This window comes from Erpetoichthys calabaricus, chromosome 2 (assembly GCF_900747795.2).
Source record: "Erpetoichthys calabaricus chromosome 2, fErpCal1.3, whole genome shotgun sequence".
Taxonomy (NCBI): domain Eukaryota; kingdom Metazoa; phylum Chordata; class Cladistia; order Polypteriformes; family Polypteridae; genus Erpetoichthys; species Erpetoichthys calabaricus.
In genome coordinates, this window is record NC_041395.2 from 81,081,064 (window position 1) to 81,106,024 (window position 24,961).

Below are 24,961 nucleotides of genomic sequence, written 5' to 3' on the forward strand. Positions count from 1 at the left end.
CAAAGTTAAAAAGGTAGAAAAAGCATTGACAGGAGCTCCAACCTGGCTGATAACATACTATATATATTCTGTGCAAATTGCAATGTTCCTTCTTTGTGGTTTAAAATTCTGAATTAATTTATGCTTCCTCTATTGAGTTCTGTTTTTACAAATTAATAAAAGAAACAGGAACTAAAATAGTTTTATTTATGGGAAAATGGTTTGCGGACTGTTGTGATGCACATGAACTGTACTACAGTCAAAGAAGTGCTGGGTGGACACTAGAAGGTGGGTGAATGTGGACGGTTTTCCAATGAATGTAGGTGCATCCTTCATGTGCCACAATGCTTCACTTCAGTGACATACCCTAAATTTGTCTTAAGAATGTAAGTTTTAAAATACAACTTTTTTAAACCTGCTAAGCTTTTTTTTAATTTTCTTTTGAATATTTCCTTTAATACAAGACCACTAAAAGTGAAGGAAGGTTTCAGATCCCTGTTCAGGCCCCTTGGCCTTCTTTAATCATAGACTATGGGTCTACAAGATGAACACCAGCGCTTTCAACCCTGGGATCACAGGTTTAAATGAAATCCTAAGCAATCTCTATCAAGCCAACTTGTATCCCTGATGGATATATTAACACAATTTATATGTGAATGGACACATCATTCCTTTGAAGAAAGAAGTTGTTAAGTGATACCTCCAATACAGAAAATGAAATGATTAAAATAGGCAGAGATGTGGTCAGGGGTATCAAATGGTCAAAACAGTGCAATCAAAATATCCAGGCAACCAAGAATAAAAAAAAACATTACTCATTCCTCAATAGTCGAAGGCAAAATTAAATCAAAGACAAAAACACAATCCTACCAGCAAGGCTTACTTGAAAAGAAGGTAACTAACAGAATTTGTGAATATTAATTATCTACCTAAGGTAACACATAGTATAATCGTCAGCATATTTATGTTGTCACTTCCATGACATCACTCGTGTGATGACAGTGGTCAGTTTACACTTCCAGATATATAAAGAAAATCAATACAGGAACAGATCTGAACTTTGTCAGACTAAATCAAAATAAAAAAATAAACCTTAGATGTGTAAACATCATGCCTCAAAACCTCAAAATGCACAAAAACATACATATAATGGTGTTTGATATTAAATATGTATCCCATGGTTGGAAACAGGCAAACATTTTATATTCCCAAGATGTATTGACTCATATCTCACTTGTTATTAACTCCTTCAGGGTTGATGTCGACTTTTGTCAAAATTCAGGGGTAGAGGACAATAGTCAGCTGTAAATTGCGACAAAACTCGCCCTTACATTTTAGTTCGACTGACTCTCTTTGCTAGAAGGAAAGTTACATAGCTTTGTTGATTTAACCTCGATTCCCTACACGTGCATGAGTAGAGAAGAGCAAACAACCTCTAAAATGGTAACAACATCTGGCAAGAGGCCAAAGCAAATGTACAAAGCAAAATACCTCATGGACATTTTACGTAATTTCGTTGAATTGGACTTTTACTTGTCGGACTCAGAGTTTGATGCAAGTGATCTGGAGATGGATGTTGAAAATGAAAGTGAGGTATCATCTGATCGGTCACCAGCTGATCATGGTGCTGAACACTTTTGTGTAGCTGATGCGCCTACAACAGCATTAACCTGAGACCTTATGATGACAAGAGGTACAAACCATATTGTGTTACACTACGACCGCCACTGCCACCCACTTACTATGCGAAAATAGGCAGGCAGCTGGCTCACCATGCATTCCTGCTGACTATCGAGACAGCCACTGCTCCAGAAATGCTGAACATGCGTCAACAGCAGCCACAGCACACAGCAACAGATGTTTTATGTTGATTTATGTGTGAAACCATTGCTTTGTGTGCTTTTCAGAAAAATGAGTTCTTTGGAAAAAATATTCAGCCCTCAAAAGTTTAATATAGTCAATAATAAGTACTTTCCCATATTGAGCAAACCTACTGTCTATTTATTAATGTCGTTTGGTGGATATCTTAACTCAACATGGGTTATACAATCAGGGTACCTTACAAAAGGAGAACAGGGAAGGATTTGCTCAACTACCTTGCACTTTAACTCTAAACTACCTAGACCAGTGCTTTCCAAATATTTTCCATGGCAACAACCCTTGCAGTAAAAGCTTTCCAAGTTTCTATGTAACAACCCAGCATAACTGCTCTATGTATTTACATACATAGCTAAAATAGAAGAAGAATTAAGAAAAGATAAAGATAATATAGATATAGAGAACCTTGACCTCAGCAGTTGGAATGATCTGTGCCCTGTGGTATCAAGAACAAAGCCAAGAATGGTGATACCACATTGCACCCAGAGTGGGGGAAAATGTAATAAGTAAGGTTAGATTGTGGATGATGGGAATACAGTAAGGGATTGAAGAAGCAGGCAGTTTATTGAACACATTGAAGGGAAAGGGGGAAGAGTTGTGGACTTGGGCCAATTGATTTTGTTACCAGGCATGTTCTCAAAAAAACTAAGTTAAGAATATTGCCTAGAAAGAGCATCAGAAAAATAAAAAGTAAAATACCACTTAGCAGAAATAGGCCAAAATTTGATAGAATTGTATGTTTTATGTCAATTTGGTTGATCTAAGTGAAAGCATTCTCAAGTTATCGTGTTTACATACACAGACAGACATACAGACATAATTCCAAAAATGGTATTTTCGGACTCAGATAGGTCTAAAATGTTGAGATTTATCAAAATCTCCAAATGGAATTTTTGATGGATTCCAATACTTTCCCTCTGCTTCATATATAAGAAAGTCAGGGAGGTCTAAAACGTTGAGATTCATCAAAATCTTGACACAGAATCTTTGGACGATTACAATACTTTCCCTATACTTCGTATACAAGAAAGTAAAAAGATTGAACACCTAAAGATTCCTCAGTCTGTGCAGGGAAAAGTAAGTGGGAAAACAATAAACATCATTACATACAGTACTTTAAATACTGTAAAACAGTGCAGTAAACAAACAGCAAGCATGTTATTGTTAACAATCAGCCAATTATTACCATACTTGTTTCTTTTGTATTTTTTTGATTCAAATATATTTTTCCAGTATATTGGGGTTTTGGATTTCCCAAAATTTGTAAATTATGTTATTGGCAAAATTTGTGTTTAACTGTGTTAATTTTATTTCAAGTTTGATTATTTTTTGCCATGGGAGTTCTGAACATTTAAATGAACCCCTTTCACTAAGAAATATTAACATTAAACACAGTGTTTTCTTAAAAGATTAATAAAAGCATTGCCATGACAGCACTGAAAAAATAATGCACACTGAATGCCTGACCTCAGTCCTTGTGGTCATACCCAGAAAGCAGAGGTACCAGAACACAATAAATCATGAAGCAAAGAAAGCCACCTGTACAATTTTGCTAATTCCTTAATAAAACTATCACTGGAAGAGCTCCTCTTTAAAGTTCTCCTAGATATAGTCATACTTTGCAAAAGATTGTTCATAGTCACAGAACTCAATATATTAGAAGGTTTGTTATCATAGCTGCATGGATTTCAGTAGCCAGCTCTGAATCTATACTGAGTACCTTCTTCGTTGTAGTAGAGGGTTCACACTGTGATTTATGGTAACACAACAGCTCCAGAATGCGGGGTGAGAAGAAAGTATTTTCAGATTCAAGTGGTGTAACCTGAGGAATTCTAATGGTACAGCACATTTGCTTTATTAAGCATTTTTGAGTATTAATTCATAGCATCTAATGTACAGTTTTTCACTGTCTCACATTCACCTTTACTGTTAAAGATTTAAAGAAGAGAACAATTCCTAAATGTCAACATCCTTTGGATGATCAATAGAAGTCAATAGAATAACAAAGCATAAAAATATATTCAGTTAGTAGGGGGGAAAAGCAGCATGAGAATAAAAGTACACATTACCATATCACCCAGGTGATTCATTCCCAGTTCGTAGGAGTGGATTCCCAGTTCATATTCCTGGTTATGTGCCTCGATTAACCTTGTGTTCTTCTCCCAAATTGAGCGTCGTATCGTTTCTTCATTCTGAAAGATCAACATACTATACAGTACTAAACCAAACGGCACTGGAAAGTGAAGTTTATGGAACGGTTTAGACAACTTAAATTGAAACAGAACTTTCAGAATATTTTACAGATTGTATCTAATTTACAAAATTCAGTAGTACACAGGACTGGAAAAAGAACTAATGTACTAACAAAAGACAAAAACATGGGAGAGCAGTCTCTGATTTTTTATGTGTTAAGAACAAAAGAAGTTTATATAGAATGGAAGTGTTGAGTATTTATTAGGAAGCTGTAGTAAGAGATGAAGAATAATGTATAGTCAAGAGAATATTCTTCTCTGGCCACATGAGGCTGGGCATTGTCCTGCACCATCAGAAACCCAGGGCTCACGGCACCAGCATAAGGTCTGACAATGGTTTTGAGGATTTCATCCTGGTACCTAAAAGCAGTCAGGGTAATACTGCCTAGTGCTTGGACATCTACGGAACCCCCAAAGATATGCCTCTCCAGACCATCACTGACCCACCACCAAACCAATCATGCTGGATGATGTTACAGGCTGCACTATGTTCACCACAGAGTCTCCAGACTCTTTCATGTCTGACACATGTGCTCAGTGTGAACCTACTCCCATCTGTGAATAGAATGGAGCACCAGTGGTGGAGCTACCAATTGTGGGATTCTCTGGTGAATGTCTGGCCCTCTTGCCACCCTCACAGAGTCGGTTTCTGACAGTTTGGTCAGAAACATGCACACCAGTAGCCATCTGGTGGTAATTTTGTATGGCTGTGGCAGTGCTCCTTCTCTTCCTCCTTGCACAAAGGAGCAGATAATAGTCCTGCTGCTAGTCTGATGCTCTTCGACATCCCTGTCTAGCTCTCCTGGTGTAACGGCCTTTCTTCTGGTATCTCCTCCATGCTCTTCAGACTGTGCAATGGTTCAGGCTGGTGGTGGAGGTGTAATGGTGTGAGGAAAATTTTCTTGACACACTTTGGACCCCTTAGTACTGGGTGAACATTGTTTAAATGCTACAGCCTACCTAAGTATTGTTGCGCACCATGTCCATCCATTTATAACTGTAGTATACCCATCTTCTGATGACTGCTTCCAACAAAGCTCAAATCACCTCAAACTGGTTTCTTGAACATGACAGTGATTTCACTGTACTGAAATACCCACCACAGTCACCAGATCTCAATCCAATAGAGCACCTTTGGGATATAGTGGAACGGGAGACTCACATCATGGATGTGCAGCCGACAAATCTGCAGCAACTGCATGATGCTATTATGTCAATATGGACCAAAATCTCTGAGGAATGTTTCCAGCATCTTGCTGAGTCAATGCCATGAAGAATTATGTCAGTCTGAAGGGAAAAGGGGAACCAAAATGGTACTAGCAAGGTGTACCTAATAAAATGGACGGAGAGTGTATTTTCATATTTTATCTTTTTATGTTTTCTTTTGTATTCTGTTTAATCCTTGTATGCTGCACCAATACAATCAAGACGAATTCCTAGAACACATTAGTGTACCTGGCCAATGCACTGAATTCTGATTCTGATTCTGATCCTCAGTCCAATTTTCATCAACTGTAAGAGGAGAAGCTCTGCTAGGTAGCTGAAGACATTATGGCTTACAGGGTCCCTGCCTTGAATACTACAAAGAAACTTTATGAAAGGCAGAATTTCTTCAATTTAAGATTAGTAGTTAAATATATAGATTGCTACTGAATTAAATTTATAATAATAAGAGTAGAAAGTATACATAATGAAGTTAAACAGCCAGGAAACTTTTCTTACTCCTGAAGCTGATCAAGGTCAAAATAAAAGGCATTAATTTTACTCCTCTGGGAATATATGGTGTTACATAAAGCAGCCTGGCTAAAGTCTACCATACACCACAGCCTGTACATTGGACCAGAGAGTTGAATTACAATCTAATAACCCTAATTTAATTTTCTTATTTTTCTCCATTTATGAAACATTTGTCACCTACAACTATAACATTTGAGGGAAAATGCATTTCACTTTAACCTTAAGCGTGAGCAGAATGAAGTCCACAATATATGTTGAAGTTCAGTATTTCAAGTAGGTCACCCAATGTCCACAGTATGTAGCAAAGTTAGAGGATAGCATTAAAGAAGCACTAGTTTACTCTATTTTGCATATAAAATGATGCATTCATTTGTTTTCTCACATCACTCTGCCAACTAAACAATGTACTCACCTTGAATTTTCATATCAGGACAAGCCAAAGTATTTAACATCTCTTAGCACTTAACATAACAAAGCATTCTGAAACCCATTTAATCCAGTTTAGAGTTCCATTGAGTGAGATCCTATCTTAGCAGTATCGAGCACATTGTAAGTACCAACCCTGGTGGGGTTGTGCAAGTACAACACAGGGCCCACTCACAGAAAGAAATACACAGGGGAAATTTAGAGTCATCATTTAACTTAACTCAGTGACTTGGTGCAGGAGTCAAGCCCAATATCCTGAATCAGTGAGGCGGCAGTGCACACCACTGTACCACCGTGCTGTGCTGCCTGTTACTCAGTACTTTACAATATTTGTGAAAGTTCATGTGTAAACATTTTTATATGATTTTTATTCTAATTGCTCAAAGATGAAGTATTATGAATGTATCGATACATTAGGGCCTTAATACTGTACAGCCTGTCATCTTTGTATGACCACACCCTGAAGGGACAAATGTGACCAACTTGATTTTTTTAGATGGACACCAGAGCTATCACACTCGGCTCCTGGAAAGGTACAGTGATTGCTGTTTTTTATTCTAGATATTTTCTTAATTATCCCAGCTAATAAAAAAACATTTTATAAACCTTTTTGGGTTTATTGTAGTACAACTGCTTGCTGATATTTCCTTATAGATTTCCTTATAGATTATTGTATGTTAAACAGAAAACAATTAAGAGTTCTTAACCAGAAACAACTAATCATTCAGCAAATAGATTGCCAGTTTGGCTCTTTGTACCAATGAATATGTGCCATAAAGTATCTGTTATATTGGATCAGTATTTGCACAAGAGAATGAAAAGAAACTGAACTAAAGAGAAGCATAAATCTATTTTGCAATTCATTGACAATTTTAATGGAAATATTAGTATTTCCTGATAAAATCAGGGCACTGACAAGTCATAACGTTAAACATGCTTCCTAAAAACCTGCAATGGACTTTTGCCCCATTCGGGACTGCCCCCCTACCCATGCTGCTGGGATAAGCTCTACCCCAACACAACTCCTAAATGAAATATGCTAGTTTGAAAATGAATGAATGAATAATTAGATCTTTCATTAGTAGGCAAGAAATTGCTTGCATTTAAGACAATAACTGGAGCAAAACCTACACTAATTGCTGGCCAAATATGAGAAGTTTAAAACCCTTGATTTAGACTAAATCAGATCAACAGTAAAACAGCCATTTCATTACAGCAGAGTGTGTGACCAGAAGAAGAAGTACTTGTCATGCCATAATAAAGAACCACAACATAAGTGGTAGATGCACATGGAATGTAAGTCAGAAAAAAGACTTCATTGTTGTGAAGAATAGTTTCTGAGAATGTAGCTGTAGGTGCAGATGACATGGGGAAGTTTTAGACCTGAAAAAGAAGTCAAGCTGCTACACACTGGGGCCTAAGAAGAGGTGAAGACATACAAGCTTTAAGTCTTTACATAATTAAGTTCTTTGCGGTGGGCTGGCACCCTGCCCGGGGTTTGTTTCCTGCCTTGCGCCCTGTGTTGGCTGGGATTGGCTCCAGCAGACGCACGTGACCCTGTAGTTAGGATATAGCGGGTTGGATAATGGATGGAAAATTAAGTTCTTGTTTAAGTAAATTTGGTGATTTGGTGGTCCTAGACATTGTTAGGAGGTGTCACCATGGCCCCTAGACCCAGTGCTTCAATATGACTTCTTCGGGCTTCAAAATGACTTCAAATTTATAAAAGCATTTCAGAGACACAAAATATTGGGTTATATGGCTTTTCCATCAAGATTAGCTATAATGTATCTTGTTGCTGCTGACAATTTCACAAGTTTTAGGTTTGTCATTCATTTTAATAGTTAGACAGAGGAAGCTGTCAGGCCTGTGTGATTGCACCTGGGACTCATCTAAAGGAGAGCATAGCCGCTGTGTTCTTGTCATAACAGACAAAAGCAATCAAAGTGGAACGCAAGGGAAACAGCTTTTCCAGATGGTTACGATTAACATTCCAAAATAATGTCAGAAAAGGTTTATTTGGGAAGAGTGTTTACTTTTATATTCTAAATGCTGTTAGGGCCAAGGAAGCCAGTATACTGCACTCATAGGCTTAGGTATGTATACACTGTGCACCATCTATTTGTTGCAATTTATTTTTTTGATTAACCAAATAGAATAGCTAATTGAACATATACTGGAATTAGCAAAATTAACGAATTTGCATAACCAAAACATGTTTAAAATCAACTGAAATCCCCTTGACTAAAGGGGTGATGTTTCCACAGTGGTCAGTTGTGCTGCTGAGTTCCTGCAATGTCCTTCAGAAATTTGGTGAGACCATTTATTATGAGATTCTTTCATTTATATTGCTGTCAGTCCTGAAAGTTACAACTGAGCTTTGCAAGCACCTCTGTTATAGTGAGGTATCAGATTTTAGGAAATAAAAGTTCTTCATTGTCTCATCTGGTTATGTTGCTTGTGCATGAGTGTGGGACAATGACTGGAAGTAAGGCACAAACTAAGGCAAGTGCTAAAATTGAACATGGTCACAGCTATTCTAGCAATTACTCTGTTTATAACAATTAAACACTTTAACAAAATCCTTGAATTAATCCCAAACTGGCCACAATCCTTTACACTTTACTGGACTGGTTATAGCAACTTGAGGTGATAATCTCCTATGATATCATCCTTAATTCTACAAAATACATCTAAAATTAGATTAGTGTATAAAAGACTTTACTGTAAATAAGGTGTGGCTCACCAGGTTGTTGTACTGCTTGCCATAGGTCCTCTTCCAGGTATCCCATGCAGAATCCAGAGTCGGGTCTTGGGAAACCACAGAGGCCACGAAGGCCAAAAGTACGAGCAAATAGTTATGTAGCATACTGTAACAGATACAAAGAAAACAAAATAAAAACATCAGTTCTCTGAGGTAAAACACATCACATCATATCAAAAATCTCATTAAATATCCTTTCCTGAATTTCTGCACAATATCAAAGAATAATTTTAGTGAACTAATAATAACAGATTTTCTTACTAACTTCATATATTTCTCATGTAAAGTCATTTATTATTCAATAACCATATATGTAATAAAACAATACCACTAGTTCATTTTCCATGCCCGCTTCATCCAATTATATTGCCATGGCATACCTTTGGAGTGTTTGGGCAACATGGAGACAAGGCAGAAACCAGTCCAGCATGGGATGGCACAGTCATTGACATGCTTACTCATACTGGGTAACTAAAATTCAAAGGCTTGAGATGGGAACGGAAATTTTCAGGAAAATGCCTATGCAGATACAGTGAAAAATTGCCAAGTTCTTAATTACAGAGACAAGAAAGGCATTTAAACTCATCTTCTTGTTGCTATGAGTTGGAAAAGCTAGCCAATATCCCACCTTTCCTACATCATTCTGACATCCGGCGCCGCCGTGAGTGGCAGCCTTTTCAGCAGTTCCGTGTATGACTGTATATGTATGTGTACTTTTCTACTTTTATTTTTCTATTTTTATTTATTGATCACTCTTTCCACTGACAGATTGAGGAGATTGTTCCGCCCCCAAACTATACGACTCTTTAATTCCATCCGGGGGGGTAAACATTAACATTTAACATTATACATAGTTATTGTCTGTTTTTCACCTGCATTATTATCATTCTTTAATTTAATATTATTTATTGTATCAGTATGCTGCTGCTGAAGAATGTGAATTTCCCATTGGGATTAATAAAGTATCTATCTATCTATCTATCTATCTATCTATCTATCTATCTATCTATCTATCTATCTATCTATCTATCTATCTATCTATCTATCTATCTATCTATCTATCTATCTATCTATCTATCTATCTATCTATCTATCTATCTATCTATCTATCTATCTATCTATCTATCTATCAAACATTTTATTTTATCAGCCATAACATTAAAGCCATGGACAGGTGAAACGAATGACATTGATTATCTCATTACTCTGACACCTGACCAGAGGTGGGAGACATTAGGCAGCAAGTGAACAGTCAGTTCTTAAAGATTATGTGTTGGAAGCAGGAAAAACTGGTGCGTGTAAGAATTTGAGCGACTTTGACAAGGACCAGATTGTGCTGATTAGATGACTAGGTCAGAGCACCTCCAACACGGCAGGTCTTCTGGGGATGTTCCCTGTATGCAGTGGTTAGTACCTACCAAAAATGGTCCAATGAAAAACAACCAATAAACTGGTGTCAGGGTATTGGGTGTCCATGACTCATTGATGCGTGTTGAGAGAGATGGTTAGTCTGTTTACTCACAGAAGAGCTACTGTAGTACAAGATGCTGAAAAACCTAATACTGGCCATGAGAGAACGGTGTTAGAAACACAGTGCATCACAGCTTGGTATGTATAGGATTGCATAGCTGCAAACCAGTCAGAGTACCCATGCTGTCCCCTACCCATCGTGGAAAATGCCTACAATGGGCATGTGAGTCTCAGAACTGAGCCATGGAGAAACGGTAGAAGAAGGCCTGGTCCGATGAATCACATTTTCTTTTAGATCATGTGGTTGACAGTGTGTGTGTGCTTTGTTTACTTGGGAAAGAAATGGAAAAGGATGCACTATGGGAAGATCAGCCAGCGGAGGCAGTATGACGCTCTGGAAAATGTTCTGCTGTGAAACCTTGGGTCCTGGCATTCATGATGGCATGGAGGTTACTTTGACACATATCACTTGCCTAAAGATTGTTGCAGAATACATAAACACCTTCATGTCAATGGTATTCCCTAATGGCAATGACCTCTTTCAGCAGGTTAAAGAGCACATCCAAACTGCAAATATTATTCAGGAATGGTTTAAAGAACATTACAAAAAGTTCAAGGTGTTGACTTGGCTTCCAAATTCCCCAGATCTTAAACCGACTGCACAACTGTGGGATGTGCTGGACAAACAAATCCAATCCATGGAAGCACCACCTCACAACTTTCAGGACTTAAAGGACCTGCTGCTAATGTCTTGGTGCCAGATATCACAAAACATCTTCACAGGTTTTGAGGAGTCCATACCTTGACGACTCAGAGATGTTTCGGCAGTACGAGTGATACCTACACTGTATTAGGCAGGTGGTTTCAAAGTTGAGGTGGATCAGTGTATTTTGTTAACTGTTACCCTGTTACCAAGGAAGAGGTGCCATAATAGTAGCACATGACAGAACATAGTATCAATATGGAGCTCTCCAATAGGGACAATCCCGCACTGGCATTCAAAGAATACCTTTAATGTACATATCAGTTTGTTTTGACATTCCGCTGTGAGTTTATGCATTGACCACTACAGGATGCAATGTTCTCTCTGTGATTAGTGACCTAGAAGTTAAATTTACCAGGATACCAGAAAGAGAGTGAGGTTAAGGGTATTGGTTGAAGGCTAAAAAACAAAACTAGAATGCAGCACATGGTCCCAAACTGGGGCAGCTGCGACTATGTTGTCCTTAAAAGAAGCTGATGGCTACCTCAGAGATCTTATTTTAAGGTCATGCAGAACTCTAGCGGCATTGTGGCCAATAGAGAAACATGTGCTCAGAGGACATGTAAATTACTTGGCAGAACTAAAGGTTGTTCCCTTTCAAGTCAGTCAGACAGCTTGTAATTGGGAGGTGAACTACCAAAGGCTTAAATGTGAGTAGTTTCAATATCACGTAAAAAGAAAAAAAAAGAGACAGAGAGGAAGAGGAGAGAGCAAAATAACAAAATGGTAAGTAGGACTTTACATAAACAGGGAAGTTGAGATGACTATGCCAACCAGTCTGAGCAAAGACATATGAGTAGAGGCCCTGTGGACCAGCAGGGCTGATCAACAGTTTGCTTCTGTTTTTCATTTTTTGTTCTCCTTCTGGTTATATCTCTCTTTCATTGTTGAAATTAAACAAAAAAAATGAATACTGTAAATTTTGACTTTTTCACCACTACTCTGAATGTTCAAGCATTCAGTAAATTTAGGGCAATTTACTAAATGACATTGCATTTCTGAGTTGAAAATGTGAGTGTTGGAATGTTTTAGTATGGGTTGTGAACAAACAAAGTACTCTGCAGAATTCAGAGAAAAAAAAGTTTATAATATAACAAAAGGCAATAGTGTACAATGCTGGCAATATATGAATATATGTTAAATATAGGAACATCATTAACAGGAAACTAAAGCCACACTTTCTGAACTAAAGACAGGACTCTTGACTAATGAATAAGGGGGAGAGGTGGATCACCAATTCAGAAAGTAACTTCCATAGTTTCCTACTTAAGATGTATGCTTATCATTCAGGAAGTACATGTTTAACATTATTTTAGCACCACAGCCTGAGTTTTGGATAACTGACATTTGGATTATGAAACGGAAGTATTATGAGGTTTTTTTTTTTCTTTTTTCATTGATGTTTTCTACATCATTTGCCGTTGTACACCATTCTGCATGAAAGCACGAGATGAATGTTTTTTCATCCACCACCGTAAACTACATGAAGTAAAAACATTTTAAAAATGTCATTTTTGGGAGGACTATTACTTTAAATGAAGCTTTTCAGTTTAAAGAGGAAATAGTGAGAAAGGGCAGGACAGTAGGTAAAAGCTGATATTAAGCCATGGTGTGACAACTTCAAAAGATTTCATGTAGGTGACATTGAAATATATTGTTTGTCAACCACAATGCCAAAAATAAAATGGAGTACTGCAGTGGCTCACAAGTACAAGAGGCTGGGCTCATACTTTGAGGCTGGGCAATGTTTATATTGAGTATGCACATTCTCCTCGTGCCTTCTTGGTGTCTTCTCCTAAAGATTTGTGTTAGATTAATTGCAGTGGCCTGTGATTTGGCTTATATCATATCTAAGGTTCAGTTCTTCCTTACAGGCAAGTACTGTGAAGATAGACTTTTGCCACAGAGTTCTTTAACTGGTATAACGTGATTCTGAAAATGGACCCAATAATTTTGCTTATGTTCATGTCTATGCGACTTGATAGCATCATTTAGATGTTTGTAAGAACAGTAATATACTAAATGATATGGTGACTCTTGACATTAGTCATCATATTTCCAAACATTTGCAGGATCTTGACATGCTATTTCGTTCTTCTCAAGCAAAATAAAAAAAGATGACTTCTCACAAATACACTGAGTGGAACTGTACAACATAAGAATAAAAATAACAGACCTGAGAATTTTCCTCTATTTACCACGTAAATCACAAGCTATGCTTTGTGACTGAAACAATGAGTTTATGAGTACAAGCAGATGAAATGAGGCTACACTGCTGGGCAGCTAGACTTACTCCACATGTCAGGGTGAGAAGCTCAGCAAAATGAGAGAACCGTAGACCTGCACCACTGCTTGTCCAGACTGAGAGTAGCCAGTTGAACTGAGTTGGGCGTACATTTTGAATGCCACCTTGGAACCTCCCACAGAAGGTGTGTGTAGCAGAAGAATAACAAAAAGACCAGGATGTGCTGGAGAGATTATATATCTCAGCTGGCCTGGGACTATGTGGGGGTTCCTAGGAGGACTTGTAAGAAATTGCTGAAAACAAGCTCATCTGGCCTGCCCAGCTCATTGTATTGTCAATTGGACCCTCACTAGAACAAGTGAAAGTGAAGTAAGATGTGAAGGGGGGATTTCTGAAATCCTTAAATGTTTAATGCAGCTGTGGCAGTTTCTTGGAAACAGAGTCAAAAGTCTTGTTAAAGTATAAGAATAACCTACACTCTCCTATGTTTTAATAGCAACAACTGAATACTTTTAGAGTACTCACTGGACTTTAGCAGTCATTAGATAGATAGATAGATAGATAGATAGATAGATAGATAGATAGATAGATAGATAGATAGATAGATAGATAGATAGATAGATAGATAGATAGATAGATAGATAGATAGATAGATAGATAGATACTTTATTAATCCCAATGGGAAATTCACATTCTCCAGCAGCAGCATACTGGTACAATAAATAATATTAAATTAAAAAAAGATAATAATGCAGGTGAAAAACAGACAATAACTTTGCATAATGTTAAATGTTAACGTTTACCCCCCGGGTGGAATTGAAGAGTCGCATAGTTTGGGGGAGGAACGATCTTCTCAGTCTGTCAGTGGAGCAGAACAGTGACAGCAGTCTGTCGCTGAAGCTGCTCTTCTGTCTGGAGATGATACTGTTTAGTGGATGCAGTGGATTCTCCATAATTGATAGGAGCCTGCTGAGCGCCCTTCGCTCTGCCACAGATATCAAACTGTCCAGCTCCATTACTGAATAATGAGTAGTGGCAAGTGACTTCGTATTTGGTATTTGTAAGGAGTGGGTAAGTGTGAAACATACACGCTGACTACCTTATGTTTTTAGCTTTTCAAACTTTCTGACCCACTTATAACAGCCACGATTACTGCATTCAGGAAAACAGTAGGAAGAAAGCAGTCTATGATATCATGTCTGTCTGCTGCAGGGCATATGAAGACACTCACATGCATAAACTCACAGCGGAATAGTTTTAAGGTCACCAAGTGAGTTAAAGGTCTGAATAGAAATGGTCTCTGAACTTCGGTGAGGAAACAATGTAAACACATGTGGGCTCACACATGGCAACTTTAGTTCATAAATCTATAAACATGTTTTTTATAATTTGTTGTATTTCTATACCTGGTCCTAACCACAAAAGTCTCCAGTGTATGTGCAGTTTCCCATTTTTTTTTTACCTGCTTTTTCAGTTTAGGATCTGGGGGACTTTGGTGGACACTCTGTTTAAATTACGTCCTTATAATTTTTATTGTCACTGAAAAATTACATAAATATGAATATACTAAGTGTGTATGGCAAAAATAAATACAGCATAAAATAAATTAACACCTATAATTTAAACAAGGGGCAGTTCAGTGGATTGCACGTGATTCCTAACAGATGCAGTGTCCTCGATTTCATTTCTATGTCTGGCTGTTGTCTGTTTGCATGTCCTCCTTGTGTCTGTGCGGAGATTCCCCCTGCTACTCTGGTTTTCCTCCAACATGCCCAAAAACATTCAAATTAGCTTAACTGCCAAATCTACATGGGAATTTTGTGTGTGAGTGGGTCATGCGATGGACAGCTGTTTCCTGCTTCGTGAAACCAAAACTGGCAGCTAAAAAAGAGAAGAAACACTCACACGATGACTGGTTTTTGATGCAATCTGTGAAAATGTTGCAGTTTGTTCCCAAAATGCATAGCTTTTAGCTTGTGATGTAAATACATGGTATTACAATGGCACTCAACATACTTTAAAGATAGACAGCCTATTTGCAACCTTAAAGAAAGTGGATAAGGAAGAGTCCAATATGATTCCTAGGACCTTTTCATTATGTTTACTTTCAAGTTACTTTCAATTGTTTATTCAAATCCTAACTCTATATCTCTCATCACCATCCAGTCCTAAATAAGTTATTGGAAGTGTGCTTGTGCACTCCTCACACAATCTCCACATGCATCCAATAAAGTGAGTTCTCCCTCCTGGAACTCTAACCTTTCATCCTCCTCTTTTGTGTTTTTCTTTTTTTTGTTTTTAACACTCATATCAAATGTTTTTTCACGTGCTGAAAAGCCTGACACTAACGGCTTTCCATTATTGCTGTCAGGAGAAATGATGTCTTCATATAGCATTATGCTTTCTGTTTTGTGTCCAAGACTGTCAGGATGAGCTCCAGCTTCCCACAACCTAATCAGCTACTTCAAACCCCTTTCATATCATTTTACTTCTCCCGTGACTGCCTTGACGATTGTAGATGTGAATAGGAAGTATGACATATATGTCTTCTTAATTTTCTGCATGGGCTTTCTGGAAAGTACAAAGATAATTAATTAAATACTCCTTCTAACTTATAAAAATAACAGAGGTTCAGCCTTTTTTCTCTATGGGATCTTTTTGCTGATATCAAAGAATGTGATCACAAGACGGAGGCGTTTATCAATTCTAACAAAACTACTTTAGAAGACAGGAAGGCAGTGTGATATTGTTCAACAACTTGGCATCACTCTCGCTTTCTTTGTCACATGAAATGTACACTGCAGCTACAACACCTGAGCTACAATCTTTTACGGCACACCTAATATCAAACTCCTCAGAAAACTGAAAGACGTCTTCTCTGTGAAAGTGAGAAAATGGGCCTCTGTCTCTGGTATGCAATGTCGAGGTTTTTCAGTCTGAAAAGGCAATATCAATAACAATCAAATGACACTTTTGCAAGCAAATTTCAGATGCTCTGGTGTCTTGGTCAGTGACGAGAGTGAGTATAACTTGCCTTTGCCAAGTCTATATGCCAATTATCATCTCTTGTCCACTGAAGAAACAAATTTTCGAAATGTCCACACATTCCTTTATATATTTATAGTGTCAGCACTAACTTTCTGCACTCTGTTTGCATGAATGAAAACTGACCTCAGATTCTGTTCTCCAATAAAGATTCCCTATTATCTCGGGTGTAACCCTCAGCAAAGGCTTCCAAGAGGAATCCTAGTGACAGACTACAGTAGCAGAATACAGGCTGTAATGGAGTTGGGATGTAAGTGCCACAAAAAGTCCAGCCTCAATGAAGGACATTGAGAAGCACAAACAGAAAAGGCTGCATGTAAAAGAAACAGGTGTTAAGAAATTACCAGCATGCAGCAGACATATCTTCTGCTGGAAATGATGACTGTGTGAAACCTCAAATACACCATGCAGCCAGTTACTGTAAGATGCAAAAAAAATTGATGGAGACATGGATAACAGAACACAAAATGACCTATCCTTCCATGTTTACCTGGGAATCGCTCTTTACAACAACAGGAACCAGAGAAAGACACAGGAGAATTACTTCTTTGTACTTTTGGCTCCAATGCTAATGCAGCTAGCAACCTTGTAGTTAGGGTAAAGCCAACAAACGTCTCAGTATATGTACTTCTAGTTGCTGATTTTCGTGTTACTTAATCTGAAAGTAATAACCTGTGCATCAGGTAAATCTTTTCACTTTTATAAGTTTCTTTCTTAAAATTTAATAGGAAACTTTAATTTGTGCAAATATAAGCCCCTTCCATTGAGTCACAGCAGGTGGGTCTAAGTCCACACAATGCTTCACACTATGTGGTGTCACCACACACACACATGTGTGCTCACATCCTCAAAGATAAGTTATGAGAAAGAAACAGCAGCAAATTAAAAATACACAGACACCAAGAAGCTATTAAGCCAGAAATAGTCTTACTAATTTAATTGGATAACCGACCAGGAAACTTGCAAAAACTTTCCAATGCCAGTCCCAAGTATTGCAGATAATGTTTCCTTGAGCAATTCTTCAGACAAAAATGAAAAGGGAAAATATAATTCATTTGTCTGTACTCTCTTTATAAGAGAATAGAAACCAATTCAGTTTTAACTTATGTTTTATGTTGTTTATTGCAGTAGTAGGATGTTGTATCATGTTAGCCATTAAGGATACGATGAGAAGCTACCTCAAAAGCTTGCATATTGTAATCTGTTCAGTTAGCCAATAAAAAGTGTCATTTTGCTTGATGTCATGTTGTTTATTGTAAGGCATCTGTATACACATGCACAGATCCACCTTCCTTCTTCTCAGGAACTGCAGCCATTTGTGATTTGTTTTCTGTGCTTTGTAATTTTCTAATTATTTTATTTATCTATTAACTTTTTTCTGTGCATATTTTGTTTTCATATTCATTTTGTAATGTATTGCAAAATATCATTTTGTTTTCCTGTCTGTATCCTCACTTTGGGTATCTGTTGCCACAATACGACTGCTCATTGTTAGGGGGTGCAGCCCTTGAAGTCACACCAAATTACATGATCAGCATGGCACTATAAGTGCTGCTGCTGCCAGCAGGTCTTTGTCCACACCACTGACTTGCATCATGACCCAGAGCAGGTACTTAATTATCTTATCACGTCAGCCAGTCTACAGAGAATCCCACAGCCCTTGCAGTTTGTACCATCTTAGCATACTGCATAACAAACCCCTGCTATACCAGATAACTGTTTATAGATAACAGCTCAGCATTTAACACTATCAAAGCTGATCAGAAAGCTCGTAGACTTTGTACTTTGTGTAATACTCTGCATCTGGATTATTTTACTTCCTAACTGGAGGAATCCAGCATGTGTGTACTGGCAACATCACTTCCAGAATACTGATCCTTAACATGGACATTCAACACAGTAGTGCACTCCTTGTTTACCTGTGACTGTTTGGCCATACACATCTCCAAATGCATCATTAAATCTATTAATAAGACCACCACCATCATAGGTCTGATCACCAACAGCGAAGTGACGGTTTATAGAAAGAAAAAATTGCCTTCTTACATATTGGTGTCAAGACAACACACTCTCCTCTCCTTTCAGCAAAACCAAGGAGATGGTCATAGGACTGAGGAAACCGGAGATATTCTGCACAGAAATCAATATTTTTGGGTGCTACGGAAAGGGTCAACATCATTAAACATCCTGGAATAACCATCACTAAGACCTGAAGTGAGCACAATGCATCTCTGCTATTATATTAAGACATACTGTACATGATTTTGTCATAATAACATAATAAAAAATACAATCAATTGCATATAGTATATCTGTTGCAATTTATGCACACTTATTTTAATGTGCCTTTTGTTGGTATTGCTACTGTTCTGAGAAGACAGGCAAATAAGAATTTCACTATAATATGTACACATGACAATCAACTTCAACAGAACATATACAGTGTGGTTTAGTGGCCAGGGAATTACATTTTAAAACCAAAACGTTTCTGGTTCATTCCGTCCCACTGACTCTGAGTTTGACTCTGTATAAGTCACTTAACCTGCTTGAGCTCCAGTTACAAAAATAACTATTGAAGGTGCTCATCACCAGGCTCTGTGCCTATAAGGCGCTTTAGGATGGTACATGCACTATATAAAATAAAAGAGTGTATAGTACAGTATGTATAAGGAGGGAGAGATACTTCTATAAGTTCACATTTTCTTTTATCTATGTACTTTGCTCTAACAGTCTCAAACATCAAAGCTTCTTTAGTACTGATTTATCCCTGGCTTCCTTCAAGATGTGTTTTTGATTTGTTCCATCCTGTCCTGGTTTACAACTGCTCTCTAAAGTCAAGCATTTCATTCTGTACATGAGCTAAAAAAAAAACGGGAGTATGTACCTTTATATGATTTCATTAGCAAAGCTCATTCTGAGCTCACGTTTTGCAGTCTGATGAACATCTGGACAGAGATTTGTGCCTTTTAAATTAGGCATGATTATCATCTTTATTCTAATTAAATTCTTAACTTTGAAATACTCCATGCTTTCACCTTTTGTTTTTATCCTTTGTCAAAAACGATGGAAACAGCTTATCCATCCAATTCTGACTAACCTAGATTACACTCGGTGTAAAATACTGGTCCATAATTGTGACCCAGATTGTTAAAACAGAACCATATCTCACAGCTCCAGAGTCCGAGCCTCAAATCCCAGCTTGACTACAGTCTATCAACATGAAGTTTATAAATTCTGCGCTGGTTCATCTGGGTTTTCTTCAGTATTCTTTAACATCTCAAGGCGTAAGTCAGTGTGGATTTATGCATATGCTCTGTGATAGACTGGCACTCTTGCAAGGCCTGGTTAGTACCTTGTCCTTAATGCTTTTAGGACAGGCTTTGTCCCTTATGAGTATGTGTCGGAATTAGCAAATTTATAAAACCAGTGAAGGTAGCATGGTTTGGAGTTTGTGTGGAGTCTGCATGTTCTATCCTCATATTCATGGCATAATCCCCAGTTACTTTGGTTGCATCCTACATCCAAAAGATGAGCATGTGTAAGGTTAACAGGTTGTTCGAAATTTGTCATGCATAATAATGGTTCTTCACTGAGTTGCTTGGTTCCTCGAACTATTGCTTGACCAAGTACTATTTCTTTCTTGGAAGGATTCGTTGCTTATAAAGTTGGTTGTTTGTGCTTTGAAAAACTTCGGAATATATTGAAAAAGCACAAATCTTTAATGTCTTTACTTAGGAGAACACTGACAGATTAAGAAAAAACTGAACTTAACCTGTGTTATTGTATGCAGCAAGAGCCCTTTTAAAACTATAACCCTGGCTGTTTATTTTATGAAGCCTACATAAATATAGTTCTCTTTGAACCTTCATATGGATGGGTCTTTTGAGCAGGCCTGGTCTTAGATATTATGGGACCCTAGGCAAAAGGGGGGTCCAGGGGCCCCCCTGGAAGCTCTGTGAAATGCGTGAAAATTAGACCAAGGAGTCGATCGGGGCACCCGGACGCCGGGGCCCTAGGCGGTCGCCTACTTCGCCTATGCCTAAGGCCGGGCCTGATTGGGACAAATAATGCTGTAGTATATTTAAGTATATATGACAATTGCTCACTGGGACAATTTGTTTTGGGGGCCCCCAAGAGGGCGGGGGCCCTAAGCTATAGCTTGTGTAGCTTATACGTAAATCCTGCACTGCTTTTGAGACCCAAAAATGGTTCCTCTATGGCATCGCTCTGAAGACCCACTCTAGCACTTTGTTTTTAGGAGTGTACTTGCGACTGTCGAAAACATGCAAATTAAGAACAAGTAGGTTTAAGGATTGAAACCAGGAGGCACACAGCCTCATGGAGTTAAGAGAATCTGGAACTCATTTTCCATTCTAGCTGAGGTAAAGGCATCATCAACTTTCAGAAAACAGCTGAAGGAGACATGAAAACAACTAAGCGGTTAGTTAATCAGACAAGCCTGGTAAGCCGGGTCATATCCTCCGGCTTGGAAAACATCGAAATGGTATGTTGAACTATACGTGGCTAGACAAGTGGATGGTCAGCCCTGTCGTTCCTTCATGCCAGTTTACTCCTCTTTCTCCTCACACCCCAAACGTGCTCATTGTCTAAAGCAAGGGTTCCCAAACTTTTTTCAGCCGCAGACCCCTTTACCAAAAACTTTTAAAACCGTCGACCCCCTAATTACATGCAATGGTTTTTCATATCCGCACTTGCTTTGATATGTTCGATAAGACAATGAACAGACATGTTTGTGCTACATGTATTTTCACGCATTCTTACGTGTGACTCTTTTAATGACACATTTTACCTTTTCGTTCGCAAATTTGGTATGTAATGTGTTTTTTTTAAATGATTTTACTTCTTAATTAGGTACCTATTGGAATCATAGATATTTTGAAGTAACAAACAAATAGCAGTAGTAAGGGGGTCTGTTTTTGCTGTCGTTGACCCCCAAATTTTTTCATTGAAACTATCGACCCCTAGAAAGTTCAAATCGACCCCAGGGGGTCAATATCGACCACTTTGGGAACCCTTGGTCTAAAGGCTCATTTTGAAAGAGCGAGGACTGACATTTACCTTCTGTTATGTCTTGTGATGTACCATCACCCAGCCACAAGTTCTTTCTAATGAATGAATATTGTCCAATAAATGTTGTACTATGGCCTACATATCAAGTTAAAAAGTCCAGGTAAAGTAAAATTCGTAATAAAATAACAATAAATGAAGAAGATTTGCACATTGCCATAATAAAATAAACATTGAGGGACAATTAATATGGAAAACCTTTTAAAAGTCAACGATATTCCACAAAATGAAAACATACCAAAATAAAACTTAGCAAACCCTACATTCTCACTGTCCGGGGGCTGTTGACTCATTTCCTGAATAAACTACATTATTCCATCTATTCTTGTGCCCACTTAATCCAATTCAGCATCAGGCGCAAGGCAGGATTAGCCCTCTCACCGGTTCAGGAGTACATTACTCCAAATTCACCAATACTTCTATAGTAGATTGTATTTTGTCTGTGTAAATGCAAAGCATTAAACTTGACATCTGCCTCCATTCTTTCGTTTAAGAGTGTATATGTATGCATTTTAAAACCCGATTAGTTCTCTGTTATGCTCGTAAAAATTATAAGATTGTAAAAATAACTTTTTATTTTTTACCTCTTTAGGCCTATAAAGCACAGCAGTAGTGCTGCCGCCTCACGGATGCAGCGTTCTGGATTCGAGACCGGCGTCCGGTCGTTTATTTTCTCTTATGTGCCGTAAGGTTTGGATGTTCTCCTTATAATTTGCGTGAGCAACCCAAACCAAAAACAGGAGTTCACTGTTGTTGATTCCAAAGTGCCCCTGCGCGAGTGGGCACAGATTGAATGTTTCCTTTCTTGTACTCACATCTGCCGGGATGGGCTTCGACCTCCCGTTATCCTGGATTGATTTAAGCGTATCGGAGAGAATGTTATTAATAAAAGATTTAGCAAAATCCTCCTCCCTTCGTGTGTTGTTCGTCCTGCATTTAAAGCGCACCTAATTTTATGTAGTATTTATATTTACATATGTACAGGGTGGCCCAGATCTACAGTAATTATGCAATTATTGCATTGCATTAAAAGTTGCATAGTTAGATCTGGACCACACTATAGGTGTAGCTGGAAAATGAGTTGGTGTAACTTTTGCACGCTGTGATTAATGGCAAAAAAACCTACAAGAAATACATCGACAAATATAAAAGTATGCGCGCACATCTTCTACTACTGAATCCTGCTTTAACAGTTTCAATGAGCTGCTTAACTTTTTGTCTAGTTAACAATCCCGCTTTCTTTTCCGCCACAAAAGAATCTGACGGTGACGAGACAGTATAGCTGTGTCGATGGGGGCCGCGTAAGCCCCGTTATTCAGTACCTGAGATCCAGTTGCGTTTTGCCACGGGTTATCCTGTTCTGGCTTCCCTGCAGGGCTCCTTTGTGCTGTGTTGCGATTCCTGACGTCTATATATTCGCGGCGGTTTCAGGAAGTCAGAAGACTGGAAAATATGGTTGTTTTTGGGAAGCGCTGATGTTATTGGGCTGATTAAGTCCAGGCGCACACGGGACTCAGCGCGGTGTACAATTACACAGTGACATGAGGGGAATGAAGCGTCGAGCTCGCATATTACACACGTGATGCTGAGTGTACATTTTGGAGTTTTTAGTGGCTTATTAAACTTTTTATGTGCATGTTGAATACTTAATCGTCTTACTGAAGAACAAAGGTAACCGAAACCGACTCAGATTCGGCCGATCCGTCAGCTTCCTTTCTCCTCGAGCCAGTGGCCTCGGCACAATAAGTTACGACTATCAGCTTGTGTTATTGTGTCTTGTATTTCGGTTATCTAAAATACCCAAATATTCTAATGCGATAGGTACTAACCCAGGTCCTAACGCATGACTTTTTTTCGGTTGGTCAGGGTGCCTTTGCTCAATCCGCACGGTGGCATTATTATATCACTTTAATGCTGTTTTTCAAGTTACTCCTCACCTTCACGTGTAATGCACCCTTATTCTAATAACGCCATTATAGTTGCAAAAATCCCCCATTCATTTCCGTCATCTGGTTATAGTTTGCTTTTTCCAAACCTGCGTTTTTTTCATTACAAAATGTGATGGCATCTTGGGCATATTGGAGACTTCTATACCTAAGACGTGGTGAGGGTCCGGAAATTTTATGTGTGGTCACGTTTCGGTGGGTTCACGGCCAAAAACGTGCCACCTACCAAGATTTTTGGACTATTTATAAACAAATATCAGAATCAAACTATTAATTTCTTTTTTGAAACTTTGAGTGTTCCCATGTGCACAGTGGCCTTATTATGAAATGGATTAAATTTGGAACCACAAAGACTTTTCTCAGAGTTGGTCTTCCAGCTAAACTGAGTACCTAGGATGTAAATGAGGTGACCAATAATCAAATGGTTACTCTGAAAGGGCTTCAGAACTCCTCTGCTGAGATGGGAGAATCTGTTAGAAGGGCAACCATCTCAGCAGCACTCTATCAATCCGGAACTTATAATAAACTGGTTGGAGTTTGCCAAATGGCATATGAAGGCCTCTAAGAGCATGTGGAAAAAAGATTTCCTGGCCTGAAAAGGCATAAAGTGAACTCTTTGGACAGAACTCCAAGCATTAAGTCTCAGAAAGACCAGGCACTGCTCATCACAAGCCTAATACCATCACTACTGGAAAGCATGGTGGTGGCATCATCATGCTACGGGGTGCTTCTCAGTGACAGGGACGGGGAATTGGTAAGAATGAGGAAAGGATGACTGCAGCCAAATAGAAAAGGCTCTTGAAGAAAATTTGCTTTAGACCGCATGCAACCTCAGACTGGGGCAATGGTACACCTTTTAGCACGACAAAAGCATATAGCCAAGTGGCTTTGGGACAGGTCTTTGAATGTGTTTGAGAGAGCCAGCCAAAACCCAGACTTAAAACTCATAGTACATTTGTGGAGAGACCTGCAAACCTTTCTGAAAACACATTTTCACTTTGTCATTATGGCTTATTGAATATGGATTGACTGGCAAAAATGGTTATCCATTTAAAATTAAATCTACAACACAATAAACAATGTGCAGAAAGTGAAGGGGATATATATATATTAGCTGTCCCCCACAGCTCTGCCCACGTAGTAGTGAAACAGAACAAACTTTAAAAATCAATAACCAAACAGGTATTGCTAGTTAAGTGGAGGCAAGGTAGACCAACTCGAACGGAGGTTGGCGTGTAAGTGAGGAGGGCCCGGCTGGCTTCCTACTCCTCCTCCACCTCCCCTCTTCCTGCAGCTTGTCTCTCGGATTGGCACGAATAAATCACTCCTGCAAGCGAACTATGATACTTAGCTCAATGAAGGAAGTCG

The 24,961-nt window shown here is 38.5% G+C and overlaps 1 protein-coding gene across 1 annotated transcript in view; it reads right to left on the reverse strand.

Moving 5' to 3' along the window:
- LOC114642142 (cathepsin K) overlaps nucleotides 1–23,133 on the reverse strand; it is a 39,102-nt gene extending 15,969 nt beyond the window's left edge. Inside the window, exons 1-3 of the mRNA XM_028791125.2 lie at nucleotides 22,970–23,133; nucleotides 9,019–9,142; nucleotides 3,927–4,049 (exon numbers count right to left, since the gene is read on the reverse strand). Coding sequence (XP_028646958.1) covers nucleotides 3,927–4,049; nucleotides 9,019–9,141 — 246 coding nt within the window. The 5' untranslated portion in view covers nucleotide 9,142; nucleotides 22,970–23,133. The remainder of the gene's footprint in view (nucleotides 1–3,926; nucleotides 4,050–9,018; nucleotides 9,143–22,969) is intronic.
- Between the last annotated feature and the right edge of the window lie 1,828 nt (nucleotides 23,134–24,961).